The following is a 13,462-nucleotide window of genomic DNA, read 5'->3' on the forward strand; positions in this document are numbered from 1 at the left end:
TGATGATGTATCCTTTGCTGTTTCTATTTATCTTTTCTTTTAATGTTAGTATATTGAAAGTAAGCTAGATAATCCTATAATAAATATTGGTGTTATTTATTTGTATGTAATGAGTGGCTTATTTTCTTAGCAAATCCTTTGAACCTGACATGAAAGTGAAAGCTTTCTACAAAACAGTGTTTCTACTGTAAGTCTCCATCGCTGAAGGGCCTTGGATGTGCTTCTGGATGATGGCATCAAACCAATGTCACCATTTCCTAGTTTGCCTCTCATTTGTGTGTATACTTTTCAGTGAAAATTGGTGAAATTTAACTTAGAGGAAAATAACGTGAATAAAAACACCTTCCTGTCAGTGGGAGGAATTATAATATATGCTCAGGCTTTTCCCTCTAATTTAAGTCAGGCTTTTCCCTCTAATTTAATCAGAAAATGGTGACTGGGAAATTAGTCTACCTTGGATTTTACTTTAAGTCCTCTGAAATGTTTTGCCCATCTGGGGCTCATGCATGAATGATTTCAGAGTCACCAACACACTTGAAGTCCTACCACCACAGTTGAAGAGAGCCTGTTTCTGTCCCCTAATGTACTAATTGAAAGAGTGGATTTAGCCGCCTTTTCTGGAGTGTGGTTAATATTTTTGTGCTATGACATGTTACTATTTTGAGAAAGAAACCAAAACAATGTAAAATCAAGCATAAAAGCTAAATGGAACAGTTTGCAAGTGTTGACATCAGTGAAATGGAGGCCAAGTAACTCATGTGTGTGTGTGTGTGTGTGTGTGTGTGTATAAGGCTTGGAACCTATCTTAAAATGGTTCATTGTTGTTCATGAAAACCAAAGTAATAGATGGTATTAATTTCTGAGCTCCAGAAAGAAAGAAGGTGAAATAATGAAGAATTTTCACAACAGAGCAATTGCTGCCCTTCATTGGATGCACCCAAGTTAAGCTCTGAGTGAGCAGGAAACCTGTGTGTGTCTGTGTGTCTTTGTGGCTGTCAGGGAGGGTTATGATGGAGACAGTAACTCTATCTTTTCCCTGTGGTCATGTGCTTTGCATATTGTGATCCACACTGTACATGGAGTCCCACTGTTGGTTTGAAGAGAAAATAGACATCAGTCGCCAATAGCAAGTTATAATCAATTCATGTCCTTTTTCCATTTATGGAGGGTGTTCATACACTTCTTTAGATTCTCATAGCTTCCTTGAGTTTAGTGATTCTGGTTTCTGCAGCACATTATGTAGAAGAGGAAAATGAGACTTAGGGAGATCAGAGGACTTGTTTATCATGGAGACCTCAGTGTGCTACTTGCTTCCCCCCCAAATTTCTAAAGTAGAAACAGAAGTGAGGGCATCATCTGCAGAAAGGTACTGCTGTGTATCTTAGGTTGATGCCTGAGGGGTTTAATAGATAATTTGAAGTAAAGATTTCTCATGTAATAACTGTGTAACTTAAACCTGATTGTTACCTGGTCATTTTGGGGGTTTTCTTGTCATTTTTAAAAAATTTCCCCAGATACTCTGGGGAAAATAGACTGATTTGTCTACTTCTTAAATAATACTCAAATATAACTTATGATAGATTCTCAGATCCTCAAGTCAAAACTTCATGTCCTTCTTAACTTTGAGTATTTTCTGCTTCCACGGGCAAGGATCTACTTAGTCCAACTGATCTGCTTGGTGTCCCTCAAGCACGTTGTTTCTTTCCTTTTGGTTTTCCTGCCCAGACTGCTCTTTTTGTTCCCATTTCTTGTACAGACCTTGTCTGTCACTCTATGAATTGCCTTAAGTATCACTGTGAAGGCTCAAGTCAGGTGTTATCCTTTCTCTGAAAATGGGAAGTGGATACCAAGATCAGCAAAACTGATAATTTAAGATAAAATGAATCCTGTGCCTTTACCACCCTGGGCCACCAGCTCTCACACCTGTGTCTCTAGCACAGACCTTCACACTTGCATGTCCAGCTACACAGTGACATCACCGAGAGCTCATCTCAGCTTGTCCACAAGTGATGTCTCCTAAACCTGCATCCATCACCTTCCCCAACATGGAGACCCTGAACTTCCTCTTCTTCACCCCAGACACCACAGTCCTCTTCTCTTATAGCCCCCACCTGTCGCATCAGCAGGTCTTACAGACTCCGCCTTATAAGTGTGTCTGGAGTGTGGCCCCATCTCTCCATTTCCACTGCTCCCTAGATTATTCTAGTAGCCTCACTTGTATCTGCCCTCACCATTCTCCCCTGCCCTCCACAAACAACCTTACTGTCTGTTTACTGCAAAACACAAGCGTAATTCCTTACAAACCTCAGACCAGTTCCCTCCTCGCCTCCCTCTCCCCCTCTTACTGGCAGTAACACCAGTCTCCTGCTCTGTCTCTGCCCTCACTCCCCTCATTCTTACTCAGCTCTGCTCTCCTGCCTCCTTGTCCTGAACCCCTTGGGCATCTCCCCGTAGCCCCTGCATTCACCCCTCCCTCTGTGAGGAGCAGCCTCTCCAGGTCTGACTGAGCCCCACCCCCTTCCCCCAGATATGCTCAACCCCCTCTGAGCAGAGCCCTCACACCCCATGTGGACTCACTTCCCCCCTTTAGTCTCCACCCCCCTGAGCCAGCTTCCTTTTCCTTCTCATCGTCAGTACATGTGCTCAGGTTTACTCTCCTTATTGTTTGTCTCCCACCATAGAGAGAAACTCTAGGGGCTCTGTTTCCTCATGGCTGAGTTCACTGTGCCCAGAACAATGCCTGGTGTGTAGTCAGTCCTCAATAAATACCTGTTGAAATGGTCAAATGCATAAATGCTTTGAAAAAACACAGAATGAAAAGCCCTGAGAGGTTTTTTAAATTTTCCTGGTTACAGTTTAGTCACTGTGAAATAAGCCCATTGCTGTTAATTAAACACTTGTATGAAGAAATGATACTAAAAGGTTAGGATGGCAGGAGGACAACGCATTTTAAATCTTCTTTTTTCCCTTTTTTATCTCCGTATAGGATTTGCAGAATTTGAAGGAAAGAGATCTAACTGTGATAGGAGATGGAGGAACCCCACTGAGCAAAGGACAGAAAGCCCGGGTCAGCCTCACCAGGTAACTGGGGTTTCAGTTGCCATCCTGCCTCTCCTCCTCTGTGGCCCCTAGTGGATGTGAGCATGCAGACCCTGCTCACCGGGTGGGCCTGTGTGAAGCAGGGTCTTGGTCCTTCCTCTGGGCTCCTGGAATGAACCATGGAGTTGTTGGACACCAACATGATTCAGAGACAAGACCCAGGGAGTGTTCAGTGTCTTCTTATGTCTCTCTATGTTTTCTAGAGCCGTCTATCAAGATGCAGACATCTACCTCCTGGACAATCTGCTCAGTGCAGTGGACGCAGGAATCAGCAGACTCTTGTTCGAACAGTGAGTTTGCTCCTATTGTCTGTCATTTCTTCTTTCCAGGAACCCTGTAGAGATCAGGGAAGAGAACTCAGGAAGGTCTTTGTGCTTCAGGAGACTCAGCTTTGTCCTGGTGTCCCTTCCTCCCCTCCCTTCCCTCCACAGAAGATCCATCATAGAGAAATTTTGCATCATGATAAGGTCAGGACAGGAAGATACATAAGGTGCTTCCAGTGTGTGGGGGCCAGTGGGGTCTGTGCTTTAGGGAGTCAGGGATAGCTGGCAGATTCCTCCACGACTTGCGGTTGATGGATCCAGACCCCAGGGATAAGAAGGCTGATGTAAAGTTTTTAAATCAGAGAGTAGGACTTGGTAACCTGGTAAATGGCTGCCAGTTCTTTTTCTTCGTCATTTGTTGAAGGCACATTAGAAGTGAAAGACCCTGTTGGTTTATGCTTAGTATTCTGTTGGTCTAGAAATACTTAGTAAAGTCTAGAATTTACAGATGATTTATTCCACATCTGAGTATGGCTCAATTATTTAACTTTTCTTCACGGATCCTTACTAGAATTAATACTTAGACCCACATGTAGGGTTAACTCGAATTTGAAACTCGGTATTTAGAATCTTTCTGAAGTCCTGACTCTCACTTTGTTTTTGGAATTTGTTGTCAATGGCTCTTTCTTGGCCACAGAACTCCTGAAGGAGAACAGCTCTGATGTTTTCTGTCGTAACACACACCAACCAAGGCCTCTGGTAGAGTCTAGACCGGATTCTTTGAAAGCCTCATGAATTCGCTTTTTCTGAAGCAGCCTCCACATCTACCCCCACAGTTAGTTCTCTTGCTGTTATTCACCTTGTTAAAGCCAATGAGCCTTCCAGCTGCACTTATTAATGTCCTGCTGTATACACTGAGATCAATGCCCTTACAGATGTTCCTACACAAAAACTCTCAATTTACAAGAAGGATGGTGAGCCAGGAGAGGGGAAGGACCACACTCGGCTGAATAAGGGAGACTAGGACACCCAGCTGTCAGTCCTGCCTCTGAGGAACCTGTTTCTACATGGAGCTTGTTAAGACAGATGTCTGGGAAAAGGTCAGCAGAGTTAAGGTTTAAAGAGTTTCCATACAGGGTAGGAAATGCTAAGTGGAAGTAGAAGTGGCAGCTGGAAGCTTTCACTGATGTTGGAAAGCTCCCTGTGCCAGGGGCTGGGCGGGCAGTGCCCTAGGGATCTGGAGGCTGGGCAGGTGTGTGGAGGCTGAGAAGAGGACCCAGTTCTTTGCTAAAGGAAGAGGAAAAGCTCAGGTGTGGAGGGAGGAGGAAGCAGAGCTGTGAGGAGGACAGCAGGCACGTCCTTGCCTGGAGGAGGTGGGGTGTTCAGCAAAGAGAAGCAGTTTGGAAATTCTCGCTCGCAGGTCCTGTGTTGGTTTGCTGGGGCTGTGTCCGTCCAGGCTGCTCTCACAGGAGACCAGAGCCTGGGTGGCTTATGAGAAACAGAAGTTTATCCCTCATGGTTCTGGAGGCTGGGAAAGTCCAAGTTCAGGGTGCTGACAGATTCAGCGTCTGGTGAGGGCATGATTCCTGTGTCCTTATGTGGGGAAGGGGTGAGGGAGCCCTATGGGTCCCCTTTATAAGGACACTAATTCATGTGGGCTCCACCCTCATGACCTGTCACCTCCCGATGGCTACTCTTTTAGTACACTGTGGGAATTAGGTTTCGATATATGAATTTTGAGGACAAAAGCATTCAGTCTATAGCAAGTTGTCACAGATGGAGGTGCTTAAAGAATAGAAATTAATTTTCTCACGGTTCTGGAGGCTGGAAGTTCAAGGTGTGGGCAGGTTTGGTTTCTGCTGAGAACGCTGTCCTTGAATGCTGGTGGCATCTACCTCGCTGTGTCCTCACATGGTTTTTCTTTTGTCCATGTGCACCCCTGTCTCTGTCCTTTTTAAGGAAAAAAATATTGAAATATAATTGATTTACATTATTGTGTTAATTTCTTTGTATGGCAAAGTTACTCATTTATATACATACATACATTCTTTTTAATATTCTTTTCCATTGTGGTTTATCTAAGAATATTAAGTATATCTCACTATATTGTACTGTAGGACCTTGTTGTCTATCCATTATACACATAATAGTCTGCATCTGATAACCTCAAATTCCCAGTCCATCCCTCCCCCACACCACTTCCACCCGTGCAGCCATAAGTCTGTTCACTATGTCTGTGAGTCTATTTCTCTTTTGTCTATAGATTAATTTTTGCCATATGTTAGATTACACATATAAGTGATATCATATGATATTTGTCTTACTCATTCTGACTTACTTCACTTAGTATAATAATCTCCGGGTCCATCCATGTTTCTGCAAATGGCATTCTTTTTCCTTTTTTTAATTGCTGAGTTCAATTCAGTTCAGTTGCTCACTCATGTCTGACTCTTTGCAGCCCCATTAATTACAGCACACCAGGCCTCCCTGTCCATCACCAACTCCTGGAGTTTACCCAAACTCATGTCCATTGAGTCGGTGATGCCATCCAGCCATCTCATCCTCTGTCGTTCCCTTCTCCTCCTGCCCTCAATCTTTCCCAGCATCAGGGTCTTTTCAAATGAATCAGTTCTTCGCATCAGATGGCCAAAGTATTGGAGTTTCAGCTTTAGCATCAGTCCTTCCAAAGAACACCCAGGACTGATTTCTTTTAGGATGGACTGGTTGGATCTCCTTGCACTCCAAGGGACTCTCAAGAGGCTTCTCCAACACCACAGTTCAAAAGCATCAATTATTCGACACTCAGCTTTCTTCACAGTCCAACTCTCACATCCATACATGACTACTGGAAAAACCATAGCCTTGACTAGACAGACCTTTGTTGGCAAAGTAATGTCTCTGCTTTTTAATGTGCTATCTAGTTTGTTCATAACTTTCCTTCCAAGTTGTAAGCATCTTTTAATTTCATGGCTGCAGTCACCATCTGCAGTGATTTTGGAGCCCAAAAAAATAAAGTCTGACACTGTTTCCACTGTTTCCCCATCTATTTACCATGAAGTGATGGGACTGGATGCCATGATCTTAGTTTTCTGAATGTTGAGCTTTAAATCAACGTTTTCACTCTCCTCTTTTACTTTGATCAAGAGTCTCTTTAGTTCTTCTTCACTTTCACAATAACCAGTTAGAATGGTCAACACTAAAATAACAATGGCTGAGAGGGTGGGGAGAAAAGAGAACTCTTCTACACTACTCCTGGGAATGAAAGTTGCTGCAGGCACTATAGAAAACAGCATGGAGGTTCCTCAGAAAACTAAAAATAGAATTAGCTTATAATCTAGTATTCCCACTCCTGGGCATATATATGCACAAAACTATAACCCAAAAAGACATGTATCCCTATATTCATAGCAGCACTATTCACAATAGCCAAAATATAGAAACAACATAACGTCCACCGACAGATGAATGGCTGTGGTACATATAGATAATATAATACAAAGGTTTGTCTAGTCAAGGCTATGGTTTTTCCAGTAGTCCGGTATGGATGTGAGAGCTGGACTATAAAGAAAGCTGAGCACCAAAGAATTGATGCTTTTGAACTGTGGTGTGGGAGAAGACTCTTGAGAGTCCCTTGGCCTGCAAGGAGATCCAACCAGTTCATCCTAAAGGAGATCAGTCTTGGGTGTTCACTGGAAGGACTGATGTTGAAGTTGAAACTCCAATACTTTGGCCACCTCATGCAAAGAGCTGACTCATTTGAAAAGACCCTGATGCTGGGAAATATTGAGGGCAGGAGGAGAAGGGAACGCCAGAGGATGAAATGGCTGGATGGCATCACCGACTTGATGGACATGAGTTTGGGTAAACTCTGGGAGTTGGTGATGGACAGGGAGGCCTGGTGTGCTGCAGTCCATGGGTTCATAAAAAGTCAGACACAACTGAGGGACTGAACTGAACTGATTCTGACTGATGTGAGGTGATTGTAGTACTCATTTGCATTTCTTTGATAATTCACAGTGTGAGCTCCTTTTCATATGCCTATTGGCCATCTATTTGTGTCCTTTGGAAAAAATGTCTATTTAGTCCTTTGCCCATTTTTTAAATTAGATTTTCTTATTGAGTTGTATTAGCTGTTAGTATATTTTATAAATTAAGCCCTTGTTGGTCACATCATTTGCAAATATTTTCTCCCGGCTGTAGGTTGTTTGTTCATTGTGTTTCTGGTTTGCTTTGCTGTGCAAAACCTTGTAAGTTTGATTAGGTCCCATTTGTTGTTGTTGTTGTTGTTTTTTTTTTCTTTAATTAAAAGAATAATTATTTGTGGCCATACTGGGTCTTTGTTGCTGTGATTATTTTTTTCTAGTTGTGATGAGCAAGGGCTACTCTAGTTGTGGTGCGTGGACTTCTCATTGGACTTCCCTGGTAGCTCAGATGGTAAACCGCCTGCCTTCAACGCGGGAAACCCCGTTTCAATCACTGGGATGGGAAGATCCCCTGGAGAATTAAATGACAACCCACTCCAGTATTCTTGCCTAGAAAATCTCATGGATGGAGAAGCCTGGTAGGCTACAGATCATGGGGTCACAAAGAGTCAGACATGACTGAGTGACTTCACTTTCTTTACTTTCTTTTTCTCTTGTTACAGAGCACAGGCTCTAGGATGTGTGGGCTCAGTGGTTGTAGCTCCTGGGCTCCAGAGCTCAGGCTCAGTAGTTGTGGTGTATGGGGGTTTAGTTGCTCTGCGTGTGTGGGATCTTCTGGGACCAGTAAAGATCCTGTGTCTCCTGCACTGGCAGGTGGATTCTTTACCACTGAGCCACCAGGGCAGCCACCATTTGTATATATTTCTATTGCCTTAGAAGATTGACCTAAGAAAACATTGGTATAACTTATATCAGAGAATATTTTGCCTTTAATCTCTTTTAGGAGTTTTATGGTGTCATATTTTATGATTAAGTCTTTAAGCCATTTTTAGTTTATTTTGTGCATGGTGGGAGGGTGTGTTCTAACTTCATTGATTTATATGCCTGTGTCCATGTCCTTATGTCTTAGTCTCCTCTTCATCTAAGCACACTAGTCAGAACAGACTAGGTGCAGTGTATTTAAGGATAGTGACTACTTCTTTATGGTCGCTGTCACCAAATTATAAGGTACTAATAACTAAGGTGACATATGAATTTGAGGGGGGCATGATTGGTGTATATAGCAGGCCCAGGATAGCAAAGTAAATGGACTTCAGCAGAGTCAGTAGGTATGTGAGGAGCTCTGAGCTCTAGACACAAGGAGCTGGGATTCCACATCCACTAAGCAAGGATTGTTATACTTTGGCGGAAACTGCCCAGATGTAAGACATGCCTAGTGTTTGGGTGATGAAAGAGTCATAGAGGTGGATGCTGGTGATGGCTGCACAACAATGTGAATGCACTTAATGCTACTGTATGGCTATATGATTAAAATGGTAAATTTCATGTTAGGTATATTGTAACACACATACACACAAACCTGCATAATAGCACTGAATCTTTGAGAACACTAGAGAGTAGGATAGCTGACAAATGGCATGGTCTCCAGCTCTCTGATCTGACTCCCCTTTCCCACCCTCTCCTGTTCATGGCTTGATGAATTTTCCCTTAGAGAAGTACCTTGTATCTTGTCACAAGTTCAGTGACAGGAGCTCGTACTGTGACATTGATTCCCCACCCCCACCCTCCTGGCATCATGAGTATCTCAGCCTCCTTGTTCCCAGCACCGTGCCCTGAGCTCACAAATGTGTGTCACCCTGTCTTGTGAGCATCTGCACAAGTTCTCCATCAGGGCAGGAACAAATTCTGCTGGTCACTGCATCTGTGTCACAGGGAGAGGAGAGCAAGTCATTTTGGTGCCAAGTACAGCATGCTGATCACAGAAGTTCTTCTGAGTTCTTTTTCAAACACAGGTGATATTTATAAAATCCTCTCAAATATTTTAGGTGCACCACTTCAGATATATACTTGATAGAAGCAAGGTTAAGATAGTTGTTTGCTAATCAAAACCACTTTCTCTAGGGTGACTTATAGCAAAGAGCATTAAAGCAATTTAGAAAACCACTCAGCAGCAACTGGAGAGTGTTCTCAAGTTAGAGAGCTGGATGGAACAATATGTTGTGAGAGATAGTTGTGTGGGATCTTAGTAATGAGGAGTACTTTGTGTTATAAGTTAATGAATCATACTTCTACTTGCCATTAACAGATTCCTTCAGTCATGAATCTATATCCAAGGTTATTAAGCTTTGTGAGATTTGCATTTATACTCTGTGAACACTAAGTGGGTTCTATCACCTATAGAAGGCGAAAGGATTTAGGTGACCTGATGCAGTCTCATCATGCCATGGGCATCATGCTATGGATCTCAACGAGTTTCAGCCCCACATACCAGAACCCTGTCTCCTGCATCATCAGCTCTTCAGGTCTGTCCTGATCAGATTCCCATGCTTCTACTTACATGGCTCACCCTCCTGCTCCAGCCCTTCTCAGACTATGCCCCACTCCCACATTCAGGATGCAGCTCCAGGTCCTCAAAGAACAGGCTTCTTTCCTGTCTGCCCCCATCAGCCTTTCCAGTTCATTCCCACACCCACTCAGTATCCAGCCATGATGGCTTTGCGGGGGTCCTTTCTCACCCCTGTCTATCTGTACATACTGGTCCCTCTGTCTCAGAGCCAGGGAGCAGTGTGCCAGGACACAGAAAGTGTTAGACCAGCCCTGCTGTTCCCTCCCACTCCTCTAGGGGGCACCCGTGCCCTCTGTCTTCCCACAGCCCTCAGTGGGTACACTTGACCATTTATGAGTCCCACCATCCCCTATAAGCTGTGAATGCAGGAAGGCACCTCAGCCCAGCATGTTCTGTCCCAGGAACCCTGCACCTGCTGTCTTCTTCCAGGTTGTTTCCCCAGAGAGTCTCAGGGCTTCCATGTCTCCACATTTAAGACAGCAACTCCCCTTGCTTTTCCTTCAGAGGACATGTTGAAAGGTTGTTGTTGAATCACACGAATACACCGGGATTCTTGGCCCCCGGAGGAGAAGAATTCAATCCGGGGCCAGAGACGATGCTTGATCGCTCGGAGCTTTTGTGTAATAAAGTTTTATTAAAGTATAAAGGAGATAGAGAAAGCTTCTGACATAGGCATCAGAAGGGGGCTAGAAAGAGTACCCGCTTGCTAGTGTTAACAATGAAGTTATATACTCTCCAGTGAATCCAAAGAATGTCTGGAGGTTGTAAAGACCTCATCAGACCTACTCCCATAATTTACATTTTAAGATAACAGAATTAGCAAGAAGGTTTAATCCAAAGACTGTCCTTAATCCAGAGACTGTCCTCAGGCAGGATACATTATTGTTATATAATCCTAAGGAATGTGGAGAAAGAAAAAAGTTTGTCCTTTCTTCCTCCTTGAGAATTCCAGACCCCTCTCTCCTTGGGGACCCTTAGACTCCCTATCAACCTGCCTAGGAAATGACTCTATCAATGTCATGGACTGACATGTCAAAAGGTAAAAAATGAATCCTTTTGGACTTAATGAAGCAATGGTGTTTGTGTATACACCACGGAATCTTGATTCTGATCACAGACCCAGTGTCCAGAGTGTCCCCTTGAGACTTTTCTATCCTGAGTCCAAAGCACAGGACTGCTCATGGTTAGGGAGGAGTAGGGAAGGGGGCTGACATTTACTGAGCGGACTGGTGGTTTGGTTTCTCTGAATGTGTGGATGGGTTGTCACTGGCCTTGTTTTGAGATGAAGAAGCTGAGGTTTAGTCACTTGACGTCATCAGCTTCATGAGAGGGACTGAGCTGCAGGGACTGAGCTGCAGTCTGCTGCCTCCAGACTCTTCATCTGACTCACTCAGCTAAGCTTTGGCCCAGGTTCCTGAGATTTGCTCTGTGAGGGTCTTGGGCTCCCAGAGTTCACGCCTGGAGCCCTGCCTGTGGTCAATGGGACCCCAGACCTGGCCACTCGCTTCCCTGAAGGGTTGTGGACCCTGTGGTTGAGACTGGGGCTGAGTTCCTAGAGGTCTGCATTTAGAGTGTAGGAGCAGTTTTTTTTTTTTTTCCCCTTTGTTTGTTTTTTTTTTTTACTGTGAAAAAAATTTAATGTTGAATAGTGAAGGGTGTCTTGACTACAGAGAACTGACGTGTCCTTTGAGCCATTGGGTTATTTCCACTGTGATTTGGGCCACTTTGATTCTGTTCTTTTATTTCATATTTTAAAGGTTTTCAGTCCTAATGAAAGAAGACTTGCTTCCTGGATGGGACTAGGAATGTTGCAGAGAATGATGGAGGCCATGCTGGCGTTCATTTTCTATTTAATATTATTTAGGAAGAAGTGTCTAGAAAACCAGAGAAGGCAATGGCACCCCACTTCAGTACTCTTGCCTGGAAAATCTCATGGACAGAGGAGCCTGGTAGGCTGCAGTCCATGGGGTCGCTGGGTGTTGGACACGACTGAGCGACTTCCCTTTCACTTTCCACTTTCATGCACTGGAGAAGGAAATGGCAACCCACTCCAGTGTTCTTGCCTGGAGAATCCCAGGGACGGGGGAGCCTGGTGGGTTGCCGTCTATGGGGTCGCACAGAGTTGGACACGACTGACGTGACTTAGCACCAACAGCAGTCTAGAAAACACACTCTGACAAAGGTGCTATTAAAGAATCTATTATTTTTTGTTGCTAATATTTACATCATTAATTATAAATAATAACCTAAAAAGCTATCTAAGAATGTACACATTTTTATATTATATAGATTCCTCTCCTCCAATTCCCACATAGCATTAAGATAGTCTTTTAGTTCAGTCAAATTTTGGAATCTCAGTATTACTCAGTTGTTTTTCTTTATGGAACATGTAAATAATTGTTAAGCTGAATTTTAGGGGAAAAAAATACTTAGCTGTTGGTGCCTCCTTCACTGGACTCTTTTTCAGAATTTTTAAGCAGAGCTAGGTTCAAGCTTGCTACTGATAAATTTAAGAACCTAGTAAGATTAATTGATTTATGTTTATTTAATTTTTATTATTGACTTGGTATTTAACTTAAAGATCTTTGACTGTCTTTGTCTCACTGTTTTCAAAATACAAGTTTCCAGTGTGAAGCACCCCCATTAATGTGCTTTTGCTTACTGTGTCTTTTACATTTGTAGGTGTATTCGTCAGGCCTTGAAGGAGAAGATCACAATCTTAGTGACTCATCAGCTGCAGTACCTAAAGTATGCAAGTCAGATTCTGATACTGAAAGATGTAAGTAATTTATAGAAGTCTGGGGAATTGCTAGCACTCAGGTATGTTCAAAGACACACCTCTCTGGAGGTCACTGTCCTTGGATTCATGATAAATGCCCTCTTCTCCCTCAGTTTTTTGCCCCCTTTTTCTAAGAGTTGGTGTTCATGCCTTGGGGCATGAATCCAAAGACTTGTAGAAATGTCACTACTATCCTTTAAGCCACATAAACCCTAAAGTGTGTAAAATTGCAAACACAGGGTTATTGAATCATCACTGTTCTAATGAAATCTGTTAAGGATAATGATGCAATTTTATTTAGAACTTTTTATTTTCCTCTTCCATGAGTTAAGTCAAAGTGTATTACTTAGAAATTAGAGATACTAAGACCTGTCTGTACCCATGCGATTATCATGTGAAGTTTGTCTAAAGAGCATCTTCTATTAGCACCAAAAGTGAGGCTGGGTAGCCGAGCACCTGGGTCAGAGATGCCCACTCTGCTGGTGTCACCAGTCGCTGGTCTCACTGCCCAGGTCTCTATGTGTCTGATATGTGTGGGAGCCTATGCAGCAGGAGGACAAGCACCTGCCTTCATGGAGCTCCTGTTCTTATGGGGAGGATGTGACAGAGAAGGTGACATCCTGGCTCCTTCCCTGAGGAGCTGGTGCCTCACAAGGTCTAAGTGACATGAAGGTGGGGGCCACACAGTCACCTGGGGGAGGGGGTCTAAGGCAGGGAGTCCTAAGGAAGGAGCTGACCTGGCAGGTTGGAGGAACAGCAGGAAGACCAGCCTGTCTGAGGAGAATGAGCAGGGGGACGAGAGGGAGCTGGTCTCCAAGCAGTGGGCAGGGGA

The 13,462-nt window shown here is 43.7% G+C and overlaps 1 protein-coding gene across 2 annotated transcripts in view; it reads left to right on the forward strand.

The window, feature by feature from the left end:
• LOC132342101 (ATP-binding cassette sub-family C member 4-like) overlaps positions 1 to 13,462 on the forward strand; it is a 168,041-nt gene that overhangs the window by 71,488 nt on the left and 83,091 nt on the right. For both annotated transcript variants that reach the window (XM_015473885.3, XM_010810912.4), the window contains exons 12-14: positions 2,987 to 3,081; positions 3,303 to 3,389; positions 12,534 to 12,630. In XM_015473885.3, the coding sequence (XP_015329371.2) occupies positions 2,987 to 3,081; positions 3,303 to 3,389; positions 12,534 to 12,630 (279 nt within the window). The remainder of the gene's footprint in view (positions 1 to 2,986; positions 3,082 to 3,302; positions 3,390 to 12,533; positions 12,631 to 13,462) is intronic.

The sequence above is a fragment of the Bos taurus genome, unplaced genomic scaffold (assembly GCF_002263795.3).
Source record: "Bos taurus isolate L1 Dominette 01449 registration number 42190680 breed Hereford unplaced genomic scaffold, ARS-UCD2.0 Leftover_ScbfJmS_1899, whole genome shotgun sequence".
In the NCBI taxonomy this organism is placed as follows: domain Eukaryota; kingdom Metazoa; phylum Chordata; class Mammalia; order Artiodactyla; family Bovidae; genus Bos; species Bos taurus.